Source organism: Ambystoma mexicanum, chromosome 10, assembly GCF_040938575.1.
Source record: "Ambystoma mexicanum isolate Mex_15411 chromosome 10, UKY_AmexF1_1, whole genome shotgun sequence".
Taxonomy (NCBI): Eukaryota; Metazoa; Chordata; class Amphibia; order Caudata; family Ambystomatidae; genus Ambystoma; species Ambystoma mexicanum.
In genome coordinates this window covers 724329397-724356837 of record NC_090932.1, presented here as the reverse complement: position 1 = coordinate 724356837, position 27441 = coordinate 724329397, and the positions used below count along the sequence as shown (strand labels likewise).

At 46.8% G+C, this 27441-nt stretch overlaps 1 protein-coding gene across 3 annotated transcripts in view; it reads left to right on the top strand.

The window, feature by feature from the left end:
• Positions 1-27441, top strand: part of HLTF (helicase like transcription factor) — a 1760895-nt gene that overhangs the window by 1558303 nt on the left and 175151 nt on the right. For all 3 annotated transcript variants that reach the window (XM_069618321.1, XM_069618322.1, XM_069618323.1), the window contains one exon: positions 22699-22811. In XM_069618321.1, the coding sequence (XP_069474422.1) occupies positions 22699-22811 (113 nt within the window). The remainder of the gene's footprint in view (positions 1-22698; positions 22812-27441) is intronic.

Sequence of the window (27441 nt, the reverse complement as noted above, 5' to 3'; positions counted from 1 at the left end):
CGGTTGCCACTGACGACAATTGGCAGAGCTGTATTCATCAGAGGCAAGCTGTAAACTGTAGCTGGGACAACAGAATAGCAGGCTGAGCTTAGGCTAGCAGCAAAAATAGGTATGGTTTCTCGTAGCCTGATACGGTAGAGGTTGTGTGTCGGGGACGGGTGTGAAGCCAGTGGTCGGAGAATCAGATAGACTGTGAGGCATAGGTTACTCACAGTTAGTCGAGGGTAGATCAGAGGGTCCTGGCGACGGTCGACTGAACGGACCATCACGGACAGTCAGATTGAACAGGCCAAGACATAGGGCCCCCACCTATGGACCCCAGTGGGAGGCTGGCTGGCAGGCATAGTCAGCGAGTGGAAGGAGATCTCCACCGACCGATGGGTGCTGGACACTCTAGCCCACGGACACTCTCTAGAGTTCCAGAAGAAGTATTCGCAGATACCTCCCGTGGCCCAGCAGGAGCACATCCCTCAGCTCCTGCAGGAAGTACGGGCCATGTTAAAAAAAAATAATAAAAAAGAGGGGCGATGGAGCTGGTTCCAAAGCAACTCCGGGGCTCTGGAGTCTACTCCAGATACTTCTGGGTGAAGAACACGCCCGGGGACTGGCGGCCCATTCTAGACCTGCGGCATCTAAACAAATACCTCCAGTCCCAAAAATTCAGGACGGTCACGTTGCAGCACATGCTCTGCCAATTTGAGGAAGGAGACTTCTTGACGTCGCTGGATCTGGAGGATGTCACTGAATCTGGAGGACGCTGTCTTCCACGTCCCCATTCACAAGCAGCATCGGAAGTTCCTGCGCTTCGTAGTACAGGGAAGGTACTACCAATTCAAAGCCCTCCCCTTCGGAGTGAAGTCAGCGCCCAGGGTGTCTACGAAGTGCCTGGCACCAGTGGCGGGCCATCTGCGTCTACAGGGGATACATGTGTGCATGTACCTCGATGACTGGCTCATCCGGGCCAAGTCAAGGGAAGTAGCCGTCGAACAAGCGGAGATGACCGTCCGGTTGCTGTCAGGTCTGGGGTTCTCCTGTCAACTATCGAAAGTCCTGCTTGATACCATCGCAGAATGCGTTGTTCCTGTGGGCCAGGCTCAACCCAGTCTCCTGCCTGGCGGCTCCCTTGGAAGAGAGGATAGCGGCCCTGTTGGGCAAGGTGCAACAGCTGTTGGTACTGTAGATCGCCATGGTGCAGACCATCAAGTCACTGCTCGCCATGATGTCGTCATGCATCTACCTGATCTGGCTCTGCAGGTTAGGGATGCAACCCCTTCAGGAGTTCCTGGACGCTCGCTGGATCCAGGTGTCAGCAAGTTTCACAGACAGGATTACCCTCGACTATGTAGTTCGGTCGAGCAATAAGGTGGTAGGGCAACATCGCCGGAGGCACAGGATTTCAGAGCCCCCATTACCAGGAGACAGTCACCACAGACGCTTCCCTGAGGACTGGGGAGCCCTTAACCGATGTCTCCATGCCAGAGGCCTGTGGCTGCCAGAGGAGAGGGATCTCACATCAATATATTCGAGCTGCGCCTGTGTTCTGGGCCCTCAAGTGGTGAGGGTCTTCATGGTGGTGCTGTTTGTGATCTTCTACATCAGGAAGCAGGGGGGCACCAGATCTCCAGTGCTCTCCAGAGAAGAGATGTTCCTCGTCCTTTTACAATTGGCAGGAGTCAAGAACACGATTGCCGACTCCCTCAGCAAGGAACTGCGCTCCTGCCATGAGTGGGAACTTCGACAGGATCAAGTGGAGGCAGTCCCCAGATCGATGTGTTTGCGACGGCGACGAAATGCCAGAAATTCGCCAGCAGGTTCCACCAGCCTAGGAGCGTTTTCCGTACCGTGGGAAGGTCTGTTCCGTACGCGTTGCCTCTCCTGCAGTGAGTCATCAATCAACTCAAACGGTGCTGATGCAAGATGACACTCGTCACCTCGCGGTGGCCGATTTGGTGCCCGGACCTTCTCAGCCTGTCAATGTCAACAAGCTTCCATTGGTTGCTGATCTGCTCACCAGGGAAGGAGGTGCAATCCTGCATCACGACCCAGGGTCGCTGAACCCGAGGGCTTGGCTACTGCAGGCTTACAGTTCGGAGGGTACGAGTTGCTGGCGGGCTGCAGGGAGGTCCCTGCCAGGGCCAGAGCGTCGTCGACCACTGGTACTGGTACAAGTGGAAGCATTTCGCTATGTGGTGCCGGGCGCAGAAGATTAATCCTCTGAGGGCCATGGCTCCGCAGATTCTTCCATACTTGTTGTGCTTCGCCAAGGCAGGACTGCCGCATGCCTCTATCAAGGTGCATCTGACGGCTATCTCCCGCTACACCAGGTCTCGAGGACGATCCTCTTTGGTCCCACCGTCTCGTCAAGGCGTTCCTCAAAGGACTGTTTCGATCCTTCCCACCGTTGAAGGCGCCTGCCTCGGCGTAGGAACTCAACGTGGTTCTGACAATGCTCGTGTGGGCCCCCTTTGAGCCTATGCATCAGGCCCCTCTCGAAGTTCCTCTCATTGAAAATGGCTTTCCTCCTGGCCATCACTCTGCCAGGAGGGCAGGTGAGATCCAGGCCCTATCCTGCAAACAGCCTTATCAGACTTTTCATGACACGAGGGTGGTGCTGCGGACGCACCCCTCGTTCATGCCAAAGGTTCTGTCGATATTTCACCTCAACAAGCCTTTGGTGTTGCCTGTGTTCTTTCCAAAACCTTTGTCGCTGGCTGAAAGGACTTTGCACTTGCTGTATGTGGTTCGTGCTCTGAAGTTCTATGTGGCACGCACGAAGAGTATCCGGAAGATGTCTCAACTATTCTTTGAACGATGGGAAAGCCTTGTCCATCACACACTGTCATCGGTTGGCAGGTCGACCGCTGCCCGGCTGTCGGAGAGCCCAATCGACCAAAGAGATGGCTGCAACATCATTCCTGTCTGATGTGCCCCTGCTGCACATCTGCAGGGCTGCTAAATGGAGGTCCACACACACCTTCACAAGATTCTACTGCGTCAACAGGGATTCCAGAGAGGAGTCCAGGGTCGGCCAAGCAGTGCTACGCAACCTGTTAGTTTGAAAGTGAGCCTGTTCTGGAGGTAAGAGTAATTGCTTCTGTTGAGCCTTGCCACCTCCAGTGGTTGTGTAATGTTGTACTGCTATGTATTCTTTATTCATGTGCATGTGAATCCGTGCCAGACCCCATGCTGGAGAAGGAACAAGTTACTTACCTGTAACTATTGTTCTCCAGCAAGTGTCTAGCATGGAATCACACGCAAACCCTCCCTCCTGCCCCTCAGCGACTCTTCTTGGTCATACCTGCCACTTTACGTGCTACCAAATCTGAAGCTGGGTGCCAAAGGAAGGGCTTAGGGAGAGGGCAGTCATTGGCTGGGATTAGTATGACCCAGAGTTCAGTGATTGGTTTAGAGGAGAAATACAGTTTGTAAGTGAAACTGTTTTTTCTTTTACCCGAGGATTCCCGGCCTGAGGACGGGGAATATTCATGTGCATGTGAATCCATGCTAGACCCATACTGGAGACCAATTGTTACAGGTAAGTAACTTGTTCCTTGTCCGTAGGGAGCTGGTTGCTCTGCGCAACTACAAACTAGTTCAAGGATGCAAGTATCGTGGTTCAAAGTTTGAATGAGTTCCAAAGGCAGCACCAGCGGGTACAGTTGGTTGGAATGCGCCAAACGCAGCTCAAATACGGTTTGTTTGGTTCGGGGTGATGAAAAACCGGGATCCTGGCTGCCAAAATGCAGAGTCCCAATCCAGGGGCTCAGTGTCATAATGAGTCATTGTTCTCATTCTCTCAACCCAAACAGAGGCTGGCTATCACATGCAGGGGTCCTTCATCTCCAGTGAGGTCCTGAGTCCCGGTGTAGATTAGCAGAGAGACAGGTCTTGGTTCAGCAGCAGTTCATCTTCACTAGTCCCAGGGGATGGGTATGGAGCAGAGCTTGCATTGGAACACTCAATCTCCACCTCCCTGGTGGAGGGCTTTGGTGTGGACTGCTATCTCAAAAGAGGTCCATATGAATTTTCTTGAACGTCCAAAATGAATCAAAGAAAAGTTGGGCGATCCCCTATTTTATAGGCAAAAGACTGCACAGGATTGGAGCGAAGCAATCCTGCTTGGAGTCCAAGCCCTGCCCTTCTGACAAGTTGTCTTTTCCTTTATAGCATCATACTGAAAGTGTTTTGTGCTAAAGGACAAGTAGGAGAAATGGTGGGGGGGAGTAGAGTTGTAGAGAAATGCAAGATGGACTGATCCAACTTTGCTGAGCGCTCTCCTGCTTCATTAACCATGCACCATTTTCAAACTTATTGTATCAAAGGCCGTTTGGTATTTGGCACCCTTGTGTGAGACTAGTCCTTTTGATTAGCGACTGCCTTTTGAATCCTGTGTGCTGGAGTTTGATTAGTTGTGTGATGTGTATAGGTCAGAATTGTGGCACTTAGTGGCAAATAGGGGAGAACATGGGCACAGAAAGAGATTCACTCCTACCATTAGCTCTTTGTGCCCGTCAGTCAGGACGTCACAAGGATTGCATACCTTAAGAAAGTGGCTCATATTCCAAATTTGACATTGAAATAGTTCCACAGGAAACAAATTAATGTGGGAGGAACAGGCCAGTCCTCTTGTTTGTTTCTCAGGAGCCAGGAACATAGTATGGAGGTACGGAACTGCAGCTAGTTTGGTATGGGGAATATTCAGGCTTGCAAGATAACACTAAGGGGAGGTAGCTTGTGTTTGGATTCTAACCCTATCTTGAAGCAGAAAATACAGACAGTGCAAGTTCAGGTGACTGTATAAAGGACCATTACATGCATGTGGTTTGGGAGCATCCAGGCTCTGCAACATGGTGGAGCTGGGATGAGAGGGTTTTGCCGGTGGGAGAGTTACATTCAAACCCTTTGATATTAGATCTCTAGGACATAGTTTGGCAACTTGATCTTGGCCTTGTGTCCTTTGCTAAGGTTTATTTTATTTTTATTGTGTTTTGGTTTCAAGAGTTAACCTTTCGCAAATTACAAAGATAAGCATGTTTGAAGAAAGATCTATCATCATTAGACTATATTAAAGATAGTTCATATATACCAATACACACATAGTTAAATAAGAAAATGTCATTACTATATAAATGTGTATATATATATATCAGAATACATATCTATCTAATAAAATCCATAATTCCATGATGCAATCATTTCATAATTGAATTGAAATTGACCCCATAGTGGTACAGTTTTCGGCTGGCTGCCTTGTTTTGCCCTTTTAGCCATTAAAATCTTCTTGGTCATTTTCCTAGTCTTCCAGGTGCCTTCTTCATCATTTCTTCTGCTCCTAGATGCTGCATCACTTTTCTAGGAGGGCCCATTCTTCTTCTTTTGTGTCGCCTGGGTCGCTGCTGGTTCGAGGTGCAAGTTCCTATGTATCAAATACTGTAATTCAGTAGAAAAAGCTTTCTACTCAGAGGGTTGTTTAGCTATTCCTGAGTCAAGTCCTCTGAATCCTGTGCTGTTAGTACTATCCCCCAGGTCTGGGGTTCATGGGTTATTTTTGGTTTTTCATCTCAGAAATCCCCTGGGTCCTGGTGTGGTGGGGTATTCCAGGCCCCCTCCACTGTGGTTAACACTTTTATTAGGAAAGATTTCTGCTTTTCCTCCATAGACTTCTATGGAAGCACCCACCCTTTTGCAGTTTTGAACCTGTCCTTACTTTTGGAAGCAAGTAAAACCCTTACAATGGATTGCCTTTCTCCCGCAGATTCTTCCCCCAGTATAGATCCATTCCAGCGTCAGCTGCTCGGAAAATTCTACGACAGAGGGCGCAGTACACCTGGACTCAGCCGTCGATCCGCCTTGCCTCAATGCCTCTGTCGTCAGCTCTGGACGTGACGTTGGTCGTCGTACATATACTGCGTCACTACGTCCCTGTACCTCAGTTCCTTTTTTAGCACGCTGCTCGAGGAACACTGTTAAATACTTTGATTTTTACTCAATGTTTTGTTCTTGTTCGATGTATTCAAGCACTGCAGGGACTGCAGCTCCAAAATAATTGCTACGGACCCACACAACATCTGTGTGTGGTGTCTCGATACCGGGCTGTAATTCGTGTGGCAAGATGAATCCTAAATCTCTCTGGGAACGGCCGACAAAGCTTGCGGTAGGCCGACCTCCCTCTAAGTCACCGGCGCAGTCGACCGCTAGGTAGTCGAAAGCTGAAATTGAGGGGCCGCCTCCAGAAAAGGAAGAGAAGCATCGGAAGAAGACAAAGAAAAGTTCCCATTCCCGTAGCTATTCGTACTCTTCCACCGCCCAGAAGATGAAACAACACCACCGACACTGCCGCAAGTTCAATTCTTCAAGTTACCTCTATGTCGTCGGTGGGACAGACGTCTACGGTGGAGTGGGGCCACCTTCGGTGCCGGCACTTGCCAGGGAATCGGACATAATGTCATCACGATTGTGGCTACATTACTAAAACTGCGATTGAGCGCGATACGAAAATCCCGACCCCCCCATTACTGCGCTCAAGTAGAGCAGCGGCTGTGCGGGTCTACCCCGCTTTCCTTGGGCACAGTAGCGGGGGTCGGGGTTTTCAGGGGTGTCCCCTGCTTACCATTATGGTAAGCAGGGTATAAGATAACAAAAAAGGACCCTGCAGCGTCTGCACTGCCCCACGTAAGCAGGAGGAGCTGATGCAGCTGGGGTACAAGGATGTTGTCGGTCGCACAGGAGTGTGCCGCAATAAAGGTAAGTGGAGTGTGGGGGAGAGGTTTTTGGGATTGCGGGCTGCGGCAGGCGGGCAGAAGTGATCAATCTGCCATTTTTGTCAGCGCAATTACGGGCGGCACAGTGATCACATATATCCCTTGACAGTGCACCTCAGGCGCCGGTTCCTTCAGATGCGCCCTGTGCACTGCAAAACCTGTCGGCGCCAACTGCAACGATCCACCGTCATCAATCGGTCTTGCAAGCCTAAGTCCCGGACTGACTCTTTCAGCTCCATGGCTGATATTTTCTTCACCACTGATGACACCCAAGGCGGCTTCATCCCTACGTACTCAGGGGCTGGTATATCTGACTTTTTGGTCGACCACGCAGATCTTGTGGCACTGACTGAAGATATTCACAACACCAGTGGGCTCGACACATCCCTGGACGTGGAAATGCAGCAGGTCCACCCGTATGTCCACGCTACTGCAAAGTACAGGGCATTGGCGGACAGGGTGGTGGATACCCTGGTGTGATATGCTTCAGCCAGGCCTGTTTCAGGCTATGAGTTAACTGACATTGTTGATGATGGTCCTGCTACTGAGAGGGCTTTGCCTTTCAATGCAACTATCGCCGACCGTATCGCCACCTTGTGGCAGAGACCTTGTACCACACCCCCAGTCACCTGATTTCTCCAAAAAGTACAGGCCACAAAGGGGAGACCCTCTGTAGCTCTCTACCCACCTAACTCCAGGGGGGTTGGTGGTGCAGGCGGCCACAGTGTCTACCATGCCAGCCACATCTACATCCAGTCTTCCACCTGATAGAGAGGGAAAAAAGGTTGATGACTTGGTGAAGAATATATTCACATCAGGCAGCATGGCCTTGAAGGCAGTTAATACCTCCTGCGGTTCTGCCAAATATTCTTTTGGATTGTGGACAGCCTTTGGGGAGGTTGCCCAGTATATTCCTGAGGGGGAGATGCGGGAAGGCTGCCAACATTTTGTAGACAAAGGCAAGCAGGTGGCTCAGCAGTCTTTGCAGACAGGCCTGGACGCAGACTGTGTCAGTAGATGGATGGGTTCGGCCACAGTGCTCCAGAGGTAGACTTCCCTGCATACTTCGGGATTCTCCCAGAATATCCAAAATGTAACTTCTTGACATTGCTTTCGATGGTGAGAAGCTTTTCAACAACGCTCTGGAGGAATTTGATTAGTCCAAGCTAGCCGCAAAGTCGCTGGGCCTAACATTGCAACAGCCTGCCAAGCCTGCTTTTTTAGTTTTGCATCAAGGGTTAGAGGCTATCGGCACTATGTCCCCATATAGCAGGAAGGCTCAGCTTCCGCAAGCCAGGCAGGGGCAGAGGTGTTTCTTGTACTTCAGAAGAGCAGGGAGGGCCTCTAGAGGGCAGCTGACAATGGCTGCTCTGCCCTCAAAGCCACTTTGATCTCTCCCCCCAGGAGGGAGGATATCTGGTCACTGGGCCCCGTGGCAGGAGGTAACTTTCCATGCCTGGGCTCTTCAGCTTGTGCAGTGCGGTTACTGTCCGCCTTTCTTAAAAAGGCCACTGGACAGACCACCACCACCTTCTCAGCAACCGGAACAAGAGCTCCAGGAAGAACTGCAAGACCTGCTTTTGAAGGGTGCTCTGGAAAAGGTACCTCCCGAGCAGAGAGGATCGGGCTGGTATTCCCTGTATTTTCCGATACCCAAGAAGGGGGAAGGGACTCTTTCCCATCTTGGACCTCAAGGCCTTGAACACGTTCCTGAGGAAAGACAAGGTCAAGATGGTGACATTGAGATCAATTTGCCACACTCTCGATTTGCAAGACTCACTGGCGTCGATGGATCTCCAGGACACATAATTTAATGTGCAGTTCCATCTGAAGCACAGGAAGATATATTATTTTTTTTGTTTTGTTTAATTGTGCTACAAATTTTACAAAAAAAGAAAAAGGCTTTTTATCCAATTCCATATGCTCCTTGTATTCGTTCCCTCTTTGGGCTCATGAAGCAAGTAGGTTCATTGTTTGTTCGTTGTGTTATTCTAACATCAGCGAGCGGAAAAAAGAGCTACCCCCTATTGCCCATCTTGTGTTCGACCCGCTTGCCAAAGAATTCCACCATGTCTCTGCATTATAGGAAGCTTTGCTTGCCAAAATGTTTGCCAGATGTTGTTCTCTTTGTAGGATGGTACCTGGGCAGACCAGAAGCAGATGGCGAGAGGTTTCAATTGTGTCGTTTCCTGTGCAGAATCGGCAGTAATTTGTAGCTGCTTGGTTCCTTCTTGCCTTCACTTCATTTGTCAGGATCTGGTTAAGCCTGAACCTCAGGAATAATCTGATTAGCTTTTTATCTGGAAATTTAGCCAAAAAGTTCCTTACTGTGTTCACTTTTGCAGGAATGGTTGGAATATCTCTTGTCTTGTTCTGCTCTGCCATATCCAGGGTCGTAGTCCAGTCAATTTCTAGCAATTTCTTAGTGGCTTTGTTAGGATTTATCGACAGTTCATGGATTGAGATATTTATATCTGTCGTCATCTGCTTGTTGTTTGTTGCCCATGTACTCATAACAGTGTTATTTCCGCTTTCCATTTCTGCCTTGATGATTTGCATTATCTTTGTTTTTGGTTCAATTGGCGTTTTCCTGAAAAGCATCAATCTGTTTCTCGCCGCCAGTGCCCTTAAAGATGGTAAACTGAGTTCTCGTTGGATTAACGTTATAGATGTAGTTTTCGATAGACCAAGGATCATCTTCTAGAAAAAGCTCTCTATTTTTACCCAAATTTGTTCGGGGAGTTGTGGCAAAGTGTCGATTCCATATAATAGGCTTCTAGTTACTTTAGATTTGTAAAAATCAATCACTGGAATTAGAGAGGCCCTATTTGTTGTCAATGGCCTTTACCTGCGATGTTAGCATTTGTACTTTTGAAAAAAAGGACTTCCTGTATTGGTTGTTCCAGAGCTCTGGTGCTGAGCGTCACGGCTAGGTATTAAAACACCTCAACTTTTTCCAGGGCTGTTCCATTCGCAGTCCATCTCTGCTTTTTTCCTTTTTTTTTTTTCTCCAAAGACTAAAATTTTGGTTTTACTTTGGTTTATCTCTAGCTTGTTTCTTTCCAGGTACTTTATGAAGTTGTTTATTTGACTTTGTAGGCCCACCGGTGTCATGTCGAGCAGAATAATATCGTCTGCATAGATGATTCTAGAGACCTTTACACCACCTGCTGTTGGGGAGGGGGGCAAAATTCTCAGCTCTTTCTCAGTGTCTGCAAAATCTGCGATATAAGCATTGTATAACGCAGGGGCCAACGGGCAGCCCTGCTTCACTCCTCTCGCCGTTTTTATTTCTTCAGGTAGTTGCCCTGCTTTATTCAGTCTTACTCGCATTGAGGTGCTATGATACAATGCTTGTATTGGCCCTGAGATTTCCTCTGGACAGTTGTTACTTTCCATTTTTCTCCATAGCCTTTCTCTACATACTCGGGCGAATGCTTGCACCAGATCAATTAGTGCCAAATAAACAGTTGGGCCTTTCTGGAGTGTTTTAGCTTTAATGGCACTCACCAGCAAAATGTTTGTTACGGTCCCTGTGCCCTTTGTAAAGCCGGATTGAAAAGGATCGGCCACATCGGCTGCTTTTAGCCACGTCTGAAAGGCGTCCAGAGCCAGAGACCCAAACATCTTGCTGATTACATCCAATAGTGCAATCGGCCGGTATTGGGCTGGGTCGTCCCTTGCACCTCTTTTGAAGAAAGGAATTACCGTGGCTTCTCTCCAAGAGGCTGGAATTTCTCTTGTGTTGTTACATTGTTTGAAAATTTCGCTCATTAAATTTGCCCAGGCTTCTGGGTTTTTCTTCAATTCTAAGTTGCACATCCCGTCAGGGCCGGGTGCTCTTGAGTTTGACAATTTCTTGATTTTTAGTAGGATTGTTTCGAAATCCTCCGGGATCCCCTATTTTGCCTTGCTCCGTGTCGAGGTTTCCTCTCTTCTTAATTCTGGAGATTTGTATAGACTGGTAAAATGTGAGACCCATTTAGCTTCCCCAACAGTAGTCATCAAGACGTCCTCTGTTGAGCTGTTGGTGTTTCTGATGAGCGACCAGAAAGCTTTCGCGTTTTTTCCATGTATGGCTATGAGCATTGCCTCAGCATCTTTTTGATAGAGGGCATGTTTTCGCTGTGTCAGCCAGTGTCTATACTGTATCTTGGCCTGCTTAAGTCTTAATTCATTTTCCAGCGTCAGAGATTTTTTGGTAATTCTGGTTAGTCGCCACAGGATTTTTCTTTTCGCTACCAGCTGTATGTTGTAGCTATGATGATGATGAGGCTTCGTTCTTTCAGGATAGTTTCCTCTTTTTGTTGTGTGGTCTTGAAGAAAAGCAGTATAGTCAATGGCTTTGTTATTTTTCGTTTTGATTAACGAGTTTTCAAGATACTTGTTTGTTATAGACTGGATTGCTCTTTCAGAAAGCTTCACTCTGTTACCTTGGTTTTCCGGTTCTATTTCATGTTGCATTTTTGCTTTCCTATCTTTTGAGGTTCTCCAGCATGTTCTTTGAATATTATGGTCGCTGTTGGAATTTCTAATGACTGTAAAGTTTTCTATAAGCCCCAAAATTTCTGTGGACACGTATGTATGATCTATTGTGCTGATTTGCATATTACGTTCCCAAGTAGGCGTGTTCATGTTTGAGCTATGACGGGTCCAGTGAAGATTGTGGAGATCTTTTCCAGCCATCCATTGTTCTAGCAGTTTACCTCTTTCCAAAATTGGGGCAGTTCATGCAAGGTGCTTTTTTTGGTCTCCTATGTCTGCACAGATTGCATTGAAGTCCCCAGTGACTATAATATGATCCAAATGGAAATTTGCAGAGGCTTCATCTAAGGTATCAGTGTGGTTAGATATTCTGTATTTGTGATGGCCTCCGGGTTCCAATATGTGTTTATTAGGACAATGATTTCCATGGCCATATATTCTTCCATATTCTTTCTTCTTTTCCATGAAAGTACTACGGCTTGAATAAATGGCGAGGATGATATCTGTGCGCAAAATTTCGAGGCCTGATCCTGAACGGACTGCAGTTACTAGGCCTGCCATTGGCCGGCCTGTCGGGCCTTTTTTTTGCTGGAGTTAGTATTGTGACATAGCCATCTAAAAAAGGCCTTGTCATGAGCCATGTTTCTTGAATCCAAGTCTGCATCATTCGGGATTGTCAAGTGGCTGAATCCTCGTGTGTTCCAAGATGTCATTTGAATGAGTGTGGGGGTTCCCTGTTCAGCTGTGCTTGTCGCATCCTCCTCCAAGATTTCCCTGTCATTATCTGATGGCTAGTTGCCTGTGTTACTTCTTGTTTGTGGTGCAGTCCAAGTCCATTTTTTTGGATCGCTCTTTTTTTTATAAGTATCTGTTTTCCCTTTCCCTTTTTACCTCGCTTTCCTTATGTTTCCTTAATTGTATACCACCTTTTACTGATCTTGACGGCCCTACTCGGGCTGGCCTTCTTTCTTTTTAAGTCTTCACTCCTTACCCTCTCACGTGGTATTACCGAGCGATTTCCACTGAGCCTTTGTGATTTGTTTGTTTTGTTTTCCGATGGGCTCTTGTTTTTCTTCCGCCAGCTCGTATCCCAAAATGTCCAGCCTCTGTTCTTCCTCTTTTAATTGATTTTGTATGATTTTTGATTTAATATGAAGGTAAGAACAATCTCTTCTGCCTGTTTGGCAAGGTTCGGCTATCCAAATATCCTCATTTTTCAGTTGTCGAAGATTTGGAACTTGTTGGGCTAAGCCCATAATTGTATTTCTATTCAGCGTCAGCTTGTCTGATTTTTTTTGTTCTCTGTATCTTAAAAATGCATTTGCTCTGAATTTTCTTTGACATTTCAGCTTTTGGATTATGACCCCTTTCATGCCCTTCTCTTTGTTTTTTAGGTGAAATGCTTCTCTCTTTAATAGAGCGCCATTTGCTTCTTACTTTCTCCTCACAAGTGGAGTCATCTGGGGATCTTCTAGATGGTTTCCTTGTCTCCCTTATCAGTCTTTTTCTGAGCGGGGAGAGTTGTCGGTCACTGATTTTTTTTCTTTACTTTTGGCTATTTTTCGGATTTCTTTTGGCAATCTTGGAAAAGGGGCCACCACCTTTCTCGGGCTCCTTCTAATCTCGAAAGCGCTTTTGACTTTATTTTGCTGCTTTGCTTCATTTTCAGATGAGGCTGGTTCGATTATAAAAACTTTCTTCTTTGGTTTTTCGTGTAAAAAAGTTTTTCCATTGGGGTTTGCTTTCCTTTTCAATTCCGAATCGGCCTCTGAGATTGTGTACGTGCTTAAATTCAACAAGTCCCTTATGGAGGATGAAGAATCATCCACCATGACTGTTGAATGGTTTTCATCATAATCTTTGCCTTCCGGGTCATTGATTCAAGGCCCCAGATTCGGCATTAATGTTTTTTTTTAATTGTTGGCCCCTTTTTCCTATGTCCTTGGTCTCGTGATGTTTTTTGTAAATATGCCCGGTCCTTTGGCCATTTGGTTCGACTAAAGATACCGTAGGAAAAAGGATTCTGCGTATTAATTGTTTTATTTTTTCTCTAGCCTTCTGAAGTTTCTTCTGTTATCTTGAAGACCGCATCTTCTCCCCTCGTGATACATCCATTTCCTTTACTTGTTTTTGCAATAGTTTTGTTTTTGTCCCCATCTTGACGGGACATTTTTGTTGATTTTTTGATCCAACCGTGCTTGCTATTTGGGGGGCAGAGATGTTCTCGATTCCTCCTGAGCCTTCCGGTAACATGCTCATGTTAAGTGGAGGGACTTGAGGACTCGTCAGGTTTGTTTGCGTTGCAACTTCGTTGTAATCCTTGGTTGCCTTTCCTGGTGCATTCCGAGGGAAATTTTGTAGTGGTGATTAATTTCCAGGTTGTGTGAGATTTTGGTTTCAAATTTCCGTGGTGCCCCACCCTTTTGCCATAATATAACCCTTGAGAAATGCATCTTAGTGTGCATCAAAGCAATCATTGTTGTTTGGTCTTTTAAAGTATCGTTGATGCTTTCATACAACTTGCTAAATGGCGCCAGTGCAATTGTGACTGTAGCCATTATGTTAAGAAGATCTGATTTTTTTCCTGGGGTATCTTTTAGTTGAGAGGAATCGCTTTGTCCATGTTGTTTTCTTTGGGGCGAGTAAATGTCTTCTTGTCTATGCAGAACTTGTTGCGTGTTTCTCCGCGGTGGTTTTTGGCTCAAAGGAGCAGTTGGCGGGGCGTCCGATATTTTCTCTTTGGTCCCGGGTACTTTTTCCCTTGCCTCCGCTTGGGGTCCTCTTTCCCCAGTTATTATTGCCATATCTCTGGCGCCTTCATGATCGTTAGATCGCTCAATGTCCGGCGGTTCTTGCCCTATCGTATGATTTTGAGGTGTTTCTAATTGATCTTTTTGCATAGTGTAGACATCTGCTGCTTTTCCCCGTTTATCATTCGAATATGGCAAAGAAACAGTTCTATTTGTGGAGTTTAAATGGGCCAAATGCTTTGGATTTTGTCCAAAGTGCCATTTTATCGGTGTTGATGTTGGGTGTAGTTGGTAATCCTTTCTTGATTCTGTAGCTGATTTTGTGGCGGAGATGTCCTGCTGAATCTGGTTATTTTCGACTGACAGGATTCGCTGATAAAGTGTGTTGACGCGCTCCAACATATCGCTATCCGAAATATCATTGGGTGTTTTATTTGACTCAGAGGTTTTCTTCTTAAAGAATTTCTCCATCATATCATGATTTGATGGTTTTGATATGCTATTTTTCCTTGTGCCACTTTGTTTTCTAAAATTCCTGTTATTAGGCAACAATGTCCAGCCTATCTCCGCCTTTTGTTCTATCAATGTATTTTTTCCGGGTCTTTCCTTGCCTTGATGTTGGGCTGGGTTTCGTTCCATTTCCTTTTTTTTGGCAAAGTCCATTCATCAGCGCTTTCAAGGATTGAGGTGCCAGGTGAGTCCTCTATGGGTCTTGCTTTATCGGATACTTGAGGCTGGGTTTCTTTCTCCCTCCTGTCTTTATTTGCCAGGGGGCTCATTATATTCTGTGCTGGTATGGTCCTTGCTTCTAAGTTTTGATTGCTCATCGCTTGAGGGTACTTTTTATGTGTTGATGATGAATCTGACGCTTCATGCTCCTCGATGCTTTGAATTGTGGTGTCTGTGCGGTACTGATAGTTTGTGGACTGTCTGCCAGACATCGTTATGTGGGTGTACATCGATCTGTGTATTTTCAATCTGAAGTGGGCTTTTCAAACCATTGTGACACTCCGCGAGGGGCACTGCATCTGGGGTCACTTGGTCAAAGACTATAGGCATGTTAGTGTCTAGCCAAGGGATATGACTTCCTGCTGTGATGGTTTCGCTGGATTTCCCCTCTTCCAAGAATGAGGTGCCTCAAACCTTCTCTTTAACCTGGGCCTGGATTGGCCCCATAGAAGAGGCTTTTTCTTCCCCCTCATCTCCTTTCTCGTCCCTCGTGTCCCTATCCCCCCGGCTGACTTCGCATGTTTTCTCCAAATCTGGTGATTTTTCAATTGGTGCTATTGGAGTCCCGCCGATGTCCCTGGCCGAGGCCACGGGGAGGGAGTTGTCTGAAGGTTCTTTCCCCTCAGCATTCAATGCTGGGCTGGGGCAACCTTTCTTGCCTGCTGTCAGCTTCCTTCCTTTCAAGCAGATCAATTTGTGCGCTTGACTTATTGGGGCGGGCGCAGACTCGCCTTCTGACAGCTCGAATGCTGGACACTTGAGCAGTATGTTAGGGTCGTCCGGTACATTCAGTGGCATGTTAGGTTTTAAGTTAGGGGTCCTACCACCTGTGATTCGTTCAGGGTTGGAATCTGCACAAATCTGAAGTGTCCTCATTATCAATTCTTAGAGTTTTCGATATTTTCAATGCTGGGAACCCTGTCCATACTGGCCGAAAATGACTTACCGGATAGCTCCACTTGAGCCTGCATTTGCATACAAGCTGGTGCAGATGTGAGCCGCTTTGCTCGGGACGACGGTTTGATGGGACTGCGCAGATCCATCCCTCAGTCTTCCCGTGATGGGCCTCTCCGCAGCCACCTATCTGACGAATCGGACATTTCCGGGTGGTCGCACCGTCAGCGCACCACACCCTCAGTATAATCTGGTTTCCGCTGGTCCGGTATCTCTGCAGCGCTGAAATTTGCGTTGTCGGATGTCTTTTGGGGAAAGTCTGTGTTTTGGGAAATAGTGAAGTTCTTAGGGGGGCTGCCAGCGCCCAGCAAAGCAGCAAACAGTGAAACAGTGCCACGGATGCTCCCTTCACTAGCGCAGGCTTAATGCCATGAGGGTGGTTGGGCTGGCAGTTTATGCCCGCAGATGGTCACATGATCAGTCACGTGACAGCCGCCGTGTCCGCCTCCTCCAGGAAGCAAATCATACCTCCTTCACCAGGAAGAGCTTAGGACTGCTCGCAATGCTGTGGAGGAAATTGCAGATTCCATCACAGTGCAAGTGTGTAAGTGAAACGACCTTCAATCGCTGTTACGATGCCTTAGAAGTTCCTGATATTCCTCATAGCGGACAAGCACTACCACTTCAAGGTGGTCCCCTTTGCGTTGACATGTACTCCAACGGCCTTCACCAAGCTTATGTCGGTAGTCGCGGCCCACCTCAGGAGATCGGGCGTACATTTCCGTACCTGGACGACTGCCTGATCCTGGGAAGGTCGACAAAGTAGGTTTTGGCCCAACTAGAGGACACCTGCTTGCTAGTCCACAGGCTGGGCTTCTCCCTGAACTTGCAAAGTCCCACATGACACGAGCACAGAGGCTCCAATTTATCGGAGCAGTCCTAGACAATCGGGTGAGGTAGGATTTGCTTCCCGTGGATCGGGCACCCAGCTTCGGACAAATGGTTCAGCTCTTCCAGAGCCACGCTCAGCAGCTTCCTTCCTCCGCCTCTTAGGTCTCTGTTAGGGAGAATTCTCATTTATGGCTAATTTCCCTCACCCGAGTCCCTCAGCAGCTTTGCTGGATTTCTGGAGTTTATTTTTTCCACCTGGTAAGAGTGAGAGCCTTTTTTCCCACTCTTACATGTGTTTTGCCATATGTATTTCTACTTTATGTGTGATCTTGGGCTCTGGAGCTACACCACTCCACGAGCCCCACTATTTGTGTGTTACACAGCACCTTCAGTGCAGTGACGCAGGGTTGTCTTTGAGACTTCCGACTGACTCCATTTTTCTGGGGCTGACTACTGTCCCACAGAAACATGTAAAGTTGCCATTAACTTTATATAGTCACTTTAAACTACAGACCCAGTACACCCCATCTTACATGGGAGTATTGGAAAGGGTTAGTTCCTATCCCTTTTTGTCTGTGCCTCTCTGAGCTTTATTTTGCTCTCTTAACACTAAGACTTGGCTGGTGGAAGTGGTATCTACCCTATCTTTTCTACTATGATTATACTATATAAACGTGGTGCTGTTTTACTCTATTGTATTAGCCTCGAACTTAAACCCGCTTGACCAAATACTTTTTATTTTGGCTCCGGTTGGGTTTTACCGCCATTTCTTTTTGTTAAAGTCCTTCTTGTGTTTTACTTTGCGCGGCAAACCAGGTTTGCCTCCTTTGTTCGCCGACCTTTGTCGGGCTTCTGTCCAGAAGCCCTCCTTTGGCGTCTGGGTGTCTCGGTGGGCTGAATGTGAGGGAGGGGTGTAGTCACCCCCTGCACAGGGTCTCCTTGGAAATCCAAGTCACACTTTGTCTTGATTGGCTGAGGTGGTTGTCCGGGCTGTGTGAATGGGGGATTTTGGCATAAAAGGCAGGACTCTTGGCCTGGAAGTCAGAGTCGCCACTGGAACTGCAAGGAACCGAAGAGAAGCGGAGAAGAAGACTGCTGCTGCAACTCCCGAGTCCCGGTGATGCCCTGCTGCAGTCCTAAGATATCTACCCTTCAACAACAAGAGAAGATCCAGTCCGGACTCTTCTTCCCTTGAGCCTGGTGGGATCAACCAGCTCACCTTCTACAGCCAGAGGATCCTCTTCTTGGTTGAAATCGCTGCACACAGCTGTAGTGGTCGGATAGCCATCTGAGGAGCCTGTCCTGTTTTAAAGAAGCGCACCTTTTATTCACCGTTGCTTTGCTGCTGCTGGCCTCATCCCTGGGTAGTGCAGATCGCTCCAGACGTCGTCCTTCTTGTCCCCACGACTGAAGCGTCAGGAACCGTGAGTCTGCAGGAACTACCTGGAACAACTGCCGTGGCACCAGCTTTTCTTCATACGAATAAGGTTCTGTGTCTGACTTCGAGGAACTAGGGTGAACCCTTTTCTCCTCACCAAGGCTTGTCCTTATCTTCCTTCCCTCTTATAACTTTTGCCAATATCTAAGTACTCCTGACAATCCTGAATCGTGAACTGGTCTAACCTTGTGATCCTCGACAACAGGACCTCTGTCCCATTGACACTGGCGCAGGCCTATTGACTTTTATCTACGTTTTAGAAAGTGTCTCTTGATTCTATCTGCCTTGACAAAAGTATTGCCTATGATTTTGGCCCCCAACTCTCTTGTATTAATTCATGTGATAAGTGTGTTTGACTACAGTAACATTTCTTCTCGCGGGTATGCTTCTCTTTCGTAAGACCAAACTGTCATTACTGTCAAAAAGTGATCGCGTAACAACCCCTGGTAACGTTTTTGTTTCACAACACCGGTCTCTCAAATCCAAAGGTACTTATCTTGAATTGTTCTGCACAAGGGGAACTGGTTGTGTGTAGTGTATTTGAAATGTGGTTTTAATTTAATAGAAGTGAAGTGTTTTGTGAACAGATGGTCTAAAAATAAATGTACTTTTACTTTTTAACCAGAAACCTTGAGTCCGTGTTTACATGAGTCACAGTAATTGTAGTCCTTTGTGTAATCTCTGCTACTGCTCATTTGCTCTTGAGATAAGTCTGGCTGCTCTGCTACTGCTACCACTCTGTGTAGTACAGGCTTGTACCAAAGGTGAAATTGTACTACCACCTGTAGTTTTAATCTTGTGTAGTGGTCCCTAAGGGCACTGCCCAGGATTCTGCCTAACCGTCTCAAGGCTGCCTGCATTTTTCTGGAACCCGAGGTCAGACAGCGGGTGCGGTCTCTTCAATGGCTCCTGCGGGCATCCGTGGTCCCAGTACTATTTATTTTAAACTCCTTTTTTTAATTGAAATATACAATCACATTTGTACAATTCCATTGTTTAGATTTCAGCTCGAAAGCGCCAGCGTGAACCAGTCTAAGATGCAAACAACATATATATAACATGTAACCCGAACTAAAGAAAGACAACATAAAAAAGAACAAAAAAAGCACCCAGGGATAACATCATTGGGTAAATCTGCAGAGGTCAGCACGCATCTGTCAGGGGATCTATTGGTGTTTCCAACAGGGATAGGCACAGATTAGTCCAGTTGACTCGAAGCAATCCAGGGCGCGTCCATACTCTTTCACATATCATCAGGAAGTTCATCCAATCCAAGATGCAATGTAAACCTAGACCAGCATTCACAGGGGTTTATTGTCTGATGGCTGGAACATTGCTAAAAGAAATGCGTTCCATGCAGCAATATTCTGAGGGCTCTTGAGCTTCCATCTCCCAGGGCCCTGTACCCAGCAGTGCTCTCTGCAGTACTCCACAGCTCAAAGTCTTTATAGAATAGACAATTTTGTGGCCCCGTCTTCAACTTCCAGGACATTGATATGCGTCTTTTTGCCAAAACACATGCTTGCCAATGTTTTTACTTTTGGTGTAAGGATACCAATGTTGGGGCTTCGGAACTGCTACTATTAATCAGTACTCCCAGGTATCTGAATGATATGACCTGTTCAATTCGTGTTGATCCCAGACGCCACAGAAATTTTAATTTAGACATTTTGGGTTTCCCAGCACTAGATTCTTAGGTTTTCCAGTATTTATCGGAATGTCGTTCTCCTCCACGTAACCCCTTGGCTTATACAGATGTCTCTGCAGGCCAACAGCCGTTTGGTCTATTAATACCAAATTGTCTGCATTGAGAAAGCCGCTTAGATGAACCCCACCTATACAGGGAGGAATACTTCTTGCTATGTTCAATGTTTGATCAAGATCAGCCAAAAAAGAGGTTAAAAAGAACAGGTGACAACGTGCATCTTTCTTTTAGGCCTCTCAATGTTTTTATCTCTTGAGACAGTTGGCCGCTCTGGTTCAATCTTACCCTCAGACTAGTGTTGGAGTGCAGGAGAACTGGATGTTCCAAAAGGGACCTCGAACAGTTCCAATTCGAGAGTTTGTTCCATAATCATGATCGGCCCACCTGATCGAAAGCCTGAACGAGATCTACAAATGCCAGAAAGCTCCTTGAGTTGTCCCATATACCCCCCTTCAAGATGTTTACGATCAGGATGTTCACAGTAGATCATACCTTGCATCTCCGAGTGTTTTCACAACGTGCGGAAAGAGTTCCCTCCGGGCACCAGAGCCCATTCCACCAGAGGGGTACCGACCCCTACAGAACCAGTGAAGGAAGGACCTTTTCTGCGCGGCAATATGGTCCTTGCTGCACAACTTTACCAAGTACTACAGCTGGACGCCGCTCACGGGGCCGATGCTCGTTTTGAAAGGGCGGTTCAGCAGAATCTTTTGCTGTGAATTCTTTCATGCCACCTCCAACACGAATACTGCTTGGGGAGTCCATCAGATGAGGAATCTGCGGGAGAAAGGCAATCCATTGAAGGAGAAATTACTTACCGTAATGTTGTTGCTATGGATTCTTCTTCCGCAGATTCCTCATCACCCCTCCCATCCAACGCCGCTATGAAAGTGTCTGTGGTCAGTGGTTGTTTTCCTCTTGGGAGGTAGAGGTGAGCTATGATTTCAAGGGCTATTGACCTCGTTTGGTTCAGTGCTGCACTCCTTCTGCAGTCCCTATTTCGCACAACAACCAAAATCCCAGTTGGGGTTTCATTTTCTTTTCACGTTTGGCTGTTTTGCCATATTGTTAGTTTTCTTCTATAGTGGCTGAGCTCGGGTCAGGGTGGTGGGGTGGGAATTGAGCTACAGGGGCGTAGTGACGCAATATATGTATGACCAAAGCCACGTCTGCAGCTGACGGCGGGGAGGCATTGAGGCAAGACAGATCACCGGGCGAGTCGAGGTGCACTACGCCCGTCAAAAGAATTTTCAGAGCAGCTGATGCTGGAATGTATAGCTATCTGATGAGGAATCTGTGGGAGAAGAATCCATAGAAAGAGCATTACGGTATGTCATTTCTCCTTCTTGAGTCTAGGTTATGTGCAGTGATTATGTCGGTGATGGCAGCTGCATGGTTGATTGCTGAGTGGACATTGGTGAGCATCAGTCTTCTTGTAGTTGTGAATGATAGAATGCTGATAGTATCTATGGTGACATGAGTGAGATTGCTGCAATGTGGTGTCCATGATGTTTCTGGTGAGGAGCGTGGTTGGCAATGAGTCATGATGGTAGGGATGGGCTGTTGAGGAATAAGAAACTCTGGTATTTTCAGGTGTCCTAGCGCTCAGAGTTACAGATAGGACATATATACCTATGTAAAAATGTGTACTTGTCACTGTCTCCCAACATGTGGCAAAAGACAGTGTCCATTGCTGGTTAGCAGGAAACTGGATCTTGGGCATAGGCACCTGCTGTCGATAATGTGTGCCTTTTTCGGGCATCATCAGCCACACTCTTCCATGGTAGCAATCACAATACAGTTACTTAAACCTTCTCCTTTGGGCTTGAGGCAATCTTCGTTCTCCTATTAGAGAAAGCAAGCTTCAACTGCTTGATGAAAAGGTAGTGTACTTCAATTCAGCTCGTCACTGATGTTGGGCCAATGCAGATGCCATACTGGTGGCGGTTGAACAGTGTTTTGCAGAACTGGTCAAATATCTGAACAACCTTCTACCTGACTGGTTAGCTGCGTTTGTCTGGCTAGAGGCTCGAATCTTATCCCAGAATATGATGGAGGCCTCTGGCTGAAATGCAGCACTAGGCTTAATTCATGGCTGCTTAATGTGCCTAGGATGTTCAGTATATGATTTGTAATCCCTTGTTTCCACCCAAGCCCAGACAAGGATCTTACCAAAAAGAAAAAATCTCCATACAAACTGCCAATGCAGGTCAGCCAAAGCCTTTTCAGTCAGGCTCCTCTTCTAGGCAGGATAGTACATTTAGTGGTTTTTTGTGGCTTCGGTAAAACCGCAACAGGCAGCCAGTTAACTCTCCAAGTGTGTCTAGAAAAAAGCAGCAGACAACCAACAAGGGCTTCTTCCGCTAGCCCTCGTTCACTAGCCACGAAGGTAATTCAAAGTGTCATCCAGGCAAATCATCTGGCTGCCTGCTATAGCAATAATAGAAGCTGACAAAACTACAGAATATTTATGTATTTACTATCCTGTCTAGGCATTCCTAGCACTGCATTTCAACCAGCGATTCATACCTCCCGCTGACATATTGATCTAATGGAAAGAGGCCTCCATCATGTCCTGGTTCACAATTCCTTGGTGAAAGACTGAAACGCCTCCTGTATTGTGGGCCGGAAAACTATCACTTCCAATCTCTGTTTCATTTTGGTGGTTCATAATGGGGTATTGCCTTTGCTCCCACATTGCCCTCTTCCACCCGCCCCCATCGTATTTCAGTCTCCAGTGGACATATCTTTGAAAAGATTTCTAATGCATGGTAGGAAGGTCACATCCATTATAAAGTTTCTTCTTCCAGCCAATTGTGATCCCCCACCCACTTAGATTATGCTGTCATATGACTGTCCTAGCTAGCATAAAGTTTAATTGTACCACTTTTATGCATCTATATACATAATCTTGTCAAATGTATTCTATAATAAGATGGGGAAAATAGTCACAAATGCAACCATTTAGGTAAACCTTTGTTCAGTGATTTCTGGTTTACAATGTGCAGATCAATTGTCATATCCGTCTCCTAATTATTTCTACAGGTAGATGCTCTTATGCACGCGCTGATAAACCTAAGGAAGAAGGATCCAGCAATCAAGTCAATAATTGTTTCTCAGTTTACCACATTTCTGTCTCTGATAGAAACTCCTCTCAGGTATGATTATATAAAATATGTATTGTTTACAGATTGCCATAATCCTCTTTTTGTCTGGAAATCATAGGCAGCCTGTTATAGAACATAAACCAAAATGTCATTGTATATTCCTATTTCTTGCCTTAGCAGGCTTGTGATATTCAGCAGAGGTGAGATCTTTATTTAGGGTCTAATACTATTTTTATTGTACTTGATCCTGTGCACCCTTTTGGGTTGTTAGTTTTGGTTATCCGCTGTCGAAAAAAATTAATGGGCCTTGTGCATTGTATAAAGCAACTAAAACCCCTAATGAGCTGTCCAGTGATGATTTACAGGTGCCATTGTGAGCGCTTGCCTTATAGAGAGGAGTGTGTAATGTAAACAACTGGCAGCTTCAAAAAGTAAAGTTTGGATATATTGGGAATCGAGGAAGCGATGGACTGTTAGGGAAGGTGGAGTAACTTTAAGGAGACCGTTTTTTATTCTTAGTGAATGTATAGACGAGTGACTGCAATGTATGAGGACCTGAATGGGATGTTTCATTGAACCCCCTGGGCATGACGGCACTATGTGTGTTCCGAGAGTGTGAATTGATCCAGTGAGAGTGATGAATGGATGTCCTTTTGGTGCTGTAATCTTCCTCTGAATGAAGAGACCTGGTGTGGAAGAAAGGGTCCATACAATAAGATTTGGAAGAGTAGCGAGGAACAGGCAGTTTAGTACATTACAAAACACTACAGTAACCAGCAGCATGCCCCCTTCTAAACTTCAACACAGCAACCTAACCTATGCCGCCAAAGCACACACTTTTACACTGTTTTTAGAGCTGAAATAAACGAACTTCATATCACAATAGGCTCATTCAGCCTTGATTGGACTTCTAGTCATGGGAAGATGCAGTCTCTTGTTTCAGGGATCAAACTCTCCCTAGTGTCTCTGCTTTCTATAGCACCGGTCATTTTCTACTCATGTGATGCAAAACTTCTCAATGTCTGGACTTGGGCGTTATCCTTCTGCCTTTCTCTAATGCTTGACATTGCATATGTTTCCATTAGTTCCGTCACATCTGTAGCCCACACAACCTCACTATTGTATCGTCTTGCATCACCTCTTAGCTCTGAGGCGTCTCTGGATAAGTGAAAACGTTTAATCATGCCAGCAGCCCTAATGGCTGCGGTCTCATAATGTTTGTAGAGTTAGTCTTTTTTATGACTTCATTGTCCTTATTAAATAGAAGAGATATAAAAGAAAGGAATTATTGTATATTCCCACAATCCCCTCTTTCGCAATTCTGGTCCTACCATCTTTATTTCAAAAACATTAATTTATCATTTCATACCCTCTTAAATTAATATTTATTTTATGGGAACCAGTTCAGGCCGCCTTCTACTCCTCAATACAATAACTAGGCATTTAATTTAATCAGTATGTTGATTCCCAGTTGCAGTTCAGTATCATCATCAATAATTTAATCATGAACATAGATACTGGTTTCTGGCTTTCTAGTAGCAGTACATACATGAACTGTACCTTTTGTTAGAAAAATGGCTACAAAAGCAGTAAATCGCAGCAATCAATGTTATACATATTATAATCATTGAAACACTTTAGGAATGAAATCCTGCATTCTCCAGCATGGGGTCTGGCATGGATTCACATGCTCATGAACATTCCCAGTCGTCAGGCTGGGAATCCTCGGTAAAGAAAAAATCAGTTTTAGTTTCACTTCTGAACTGTCTTTCTACTAACAACCAATCGCTGGTCTCTGGGTCATCCTGCCCCCAGCCAATGACTGCCCTCTACCTAAGCCCCTCCTCTGGTAGCAGTCGTCAGATGTTTACCGCACGTTCAAGTGTTGGGAGTCCGAGTGCTATAGCTCCGAGTTTAGCTCTATTTTTTTGGTCAATCGAGCCTCAAGCTCCATCGATCCACCTTCCGATTAACAGTGACCCATTTTTCGGATTCTTCAGCGCCCCTCAAGGGTGATTTTTCGTTCAGTTTCTTCATGGAGGATTCCAGAATCTTCTTCAAGGCCTACACTGCGTGGACATGGCTGATGAGAAGGACTCATCGCCTCTCTTCAAAGTTTGCCCCGTCTGCAACAGACGGAATGTCTTTTCAGATAACAGACATTCCCTGTGCCTTTACTGCCTGCACTCGGACCCGACGCACATGGAGGATGACTGTGCGGCTTGTCAGGAGATGGAGCCGCGCACGCGGACTGATTGATGCAAGCGCCTCAACAAGTGGCTGCAGACCAAGGCACCTGCTCTAGGTGAGCCCCGACAGCATGCCTCCCCTGCCCAGAAGAAGAAAGTTGAGCGGTCTTCTAAGACCTTCGAGGACACCCCTCCGACGGTGCCAAACATAAGGATAAGCACTCCAAGTCCACTGCTTCCGAGAGCGCCGTTGTGATGGGCTGCTCGGTGGCCAGGGCGAGTACAGCGCCTTCGACCACGAGCCAACGCTCAGGATCTTCAAAGAAGAGGAAGTCGGACCATCCTTGCAAGCTCTTGGAGAAGACCCAGACTGGCCCTCCAGAGAAGACCGAGGAGCGGGCCCCGACCCTCCCCCTAAAGTGAAGGCCACGGACTCGGCCAAGACTGCGAAGGCCCAGGTGCATCAGACGAAGGCCCAACCTTCCATCGAAGGAGTGGTGGCGTCCCTTGCGAAGGCTGCCGTGGCGATCCGCAGGGCACGGCCCCAAAGGCGAGAGTATCCATTCCTGCCAGGAGGGAATCCTCTTTCCAGCCCATCGAAAAGACGTCAGTGACTCTGCGCCCAAGTGCTTACAGTCCCAGCCATCTCCAGACTCTGTGGTTTCGGCGACGGCCAAGAAGTCGTCTTCGGGCTCCTCCTCGTCGCCGGCCAGTGAGGGGAAGAAGTTGGATGTCATGGGGCGAAGAGTTATCACATCAGCGGCGACAACTATCAAGGCCTCTAACGCCCTCGACAGAGAACTTTGGTTCAAGATGGTCCCCCTCTTGGACTTCCTTCCCGACGACAAGAGGTCTGAGGCATTGCAGATCCTACAGGAAGGCGAGGTGGCTTCGGACCACGCCATTACAGTGGCCACTGACATTGCCGACACATGATTCCGCCAAATGGGCAACAGCGTTAGCCTTCATGGGCGGGGCTGGCTGAGAACCATTAATTTCTGCCAGGATGTTCAGTCGAAGGCAGTAGATGCTATCGCCACTACGCCCTACGCTGCTGGCGATAATACTTACTGCCGAAGTTGTTCTGAATGGGGAGCTTCAAAGTGAACTCTTTCACTTTGGAAGGGACATATCACGACTTTTGAGACGAAAATTATCCAATCCCCACGCGGCGGGGAGCCCACATACAAAATCACCAGCGCATGGTAATGAAACCTGATGCTGTTGATTCTTGATTAACCAGCAGATGCCTAAATGACATGGGCCTCAGAAGCACGATGCACCAAGAGTATCTGCGATTTTACGTATGCCCAGATAGAGCGTAAAAGGGATTTGTCCTAGAGTATCATTACTCTACTCCAACTACGTTGTAGTAGAGATTACGTCGCTCACCCCATCAATTTTTTGAGGCAACACACAGCGGGTAGTGGACATCTGTCCTGAGTACGGTTGACAGAATTGAATGGGCAAATGATCTGCAGCCCTATTGAATATCAACCGAAACACGTGTTGACTGTTTAGACCTACTGTAATTGATACAGAGGAACACATCTGTTAAATAGTATGGGTTAAAGTTGAAATTTGTATTAGACTATTGTGATACAGTGACATTAGACACCATTGTTATGAGGATTTGAGTGAATTATTTTGTGTCTATGAGAATAGAAGAGTATGATTGATGGGTGAAGTTTTTGAGCTGCGTTTTTAGAATTATAAATGGATATGAAATGAAATAAATACCATTTGCTGTTAAATTGCCAAAACAGTAGTGCTCTGTCATCTTTGATATATTGGTCCATAATTTTTGTTATATGGTCATGCATATACCTCATTCGACTGTGCAGGCTACAGGTGCGTCCTCTGCAGGAGCTCCTCGACACCCGTTGGATACAAGTGTCGGGAAGCTTAGAGGACATGATCACACTCGACGAGAGTTTGTCGAGCAATATGGTGGTGGGTAGTGCGCGCACATCTGTCCGCAGGCGCAGATTTCCAGACCCCACCTCATCAGGAGACGGTCACGACTGGCATCTCTTTGGAAGGATGGGGAGCGCACACCGAAAGTCTTCATGCCAGAGGCCTGTGGCTACCGGAGGAGAAGACGTTGCACATCAACCTGTTGGAGCTGCGGGCAGTGTTATGGGCCCTCAAGTACTTACTTCCTTCCCTCAAGGGCAAGGTGGTACGGCTCTTCACGGACAACACCACCACAATGTTCTACATCCGGAAACAAGGGGGAACCAGATCCCTGGCGCTCTCTAAAGAGGCACAGGACCTTTGGCACTGGGCCGTGGCCCAGGGGATGTTCCTCATCCCATTTCATCTGGCAAGAGTGAAGAACACTGTCGCCGACTCTCTCAGCAGGGAGCTATGTTCTTGCCACGAGTGGGAGTTCCGGCAGGACCAAGTGGTTCGCATGTTGGAGCAAACCCCAGATCTATCTGTTTGCGACGGCGACGAACACCAAGTGCCAGAGGTTTGCCAGCAGGTTT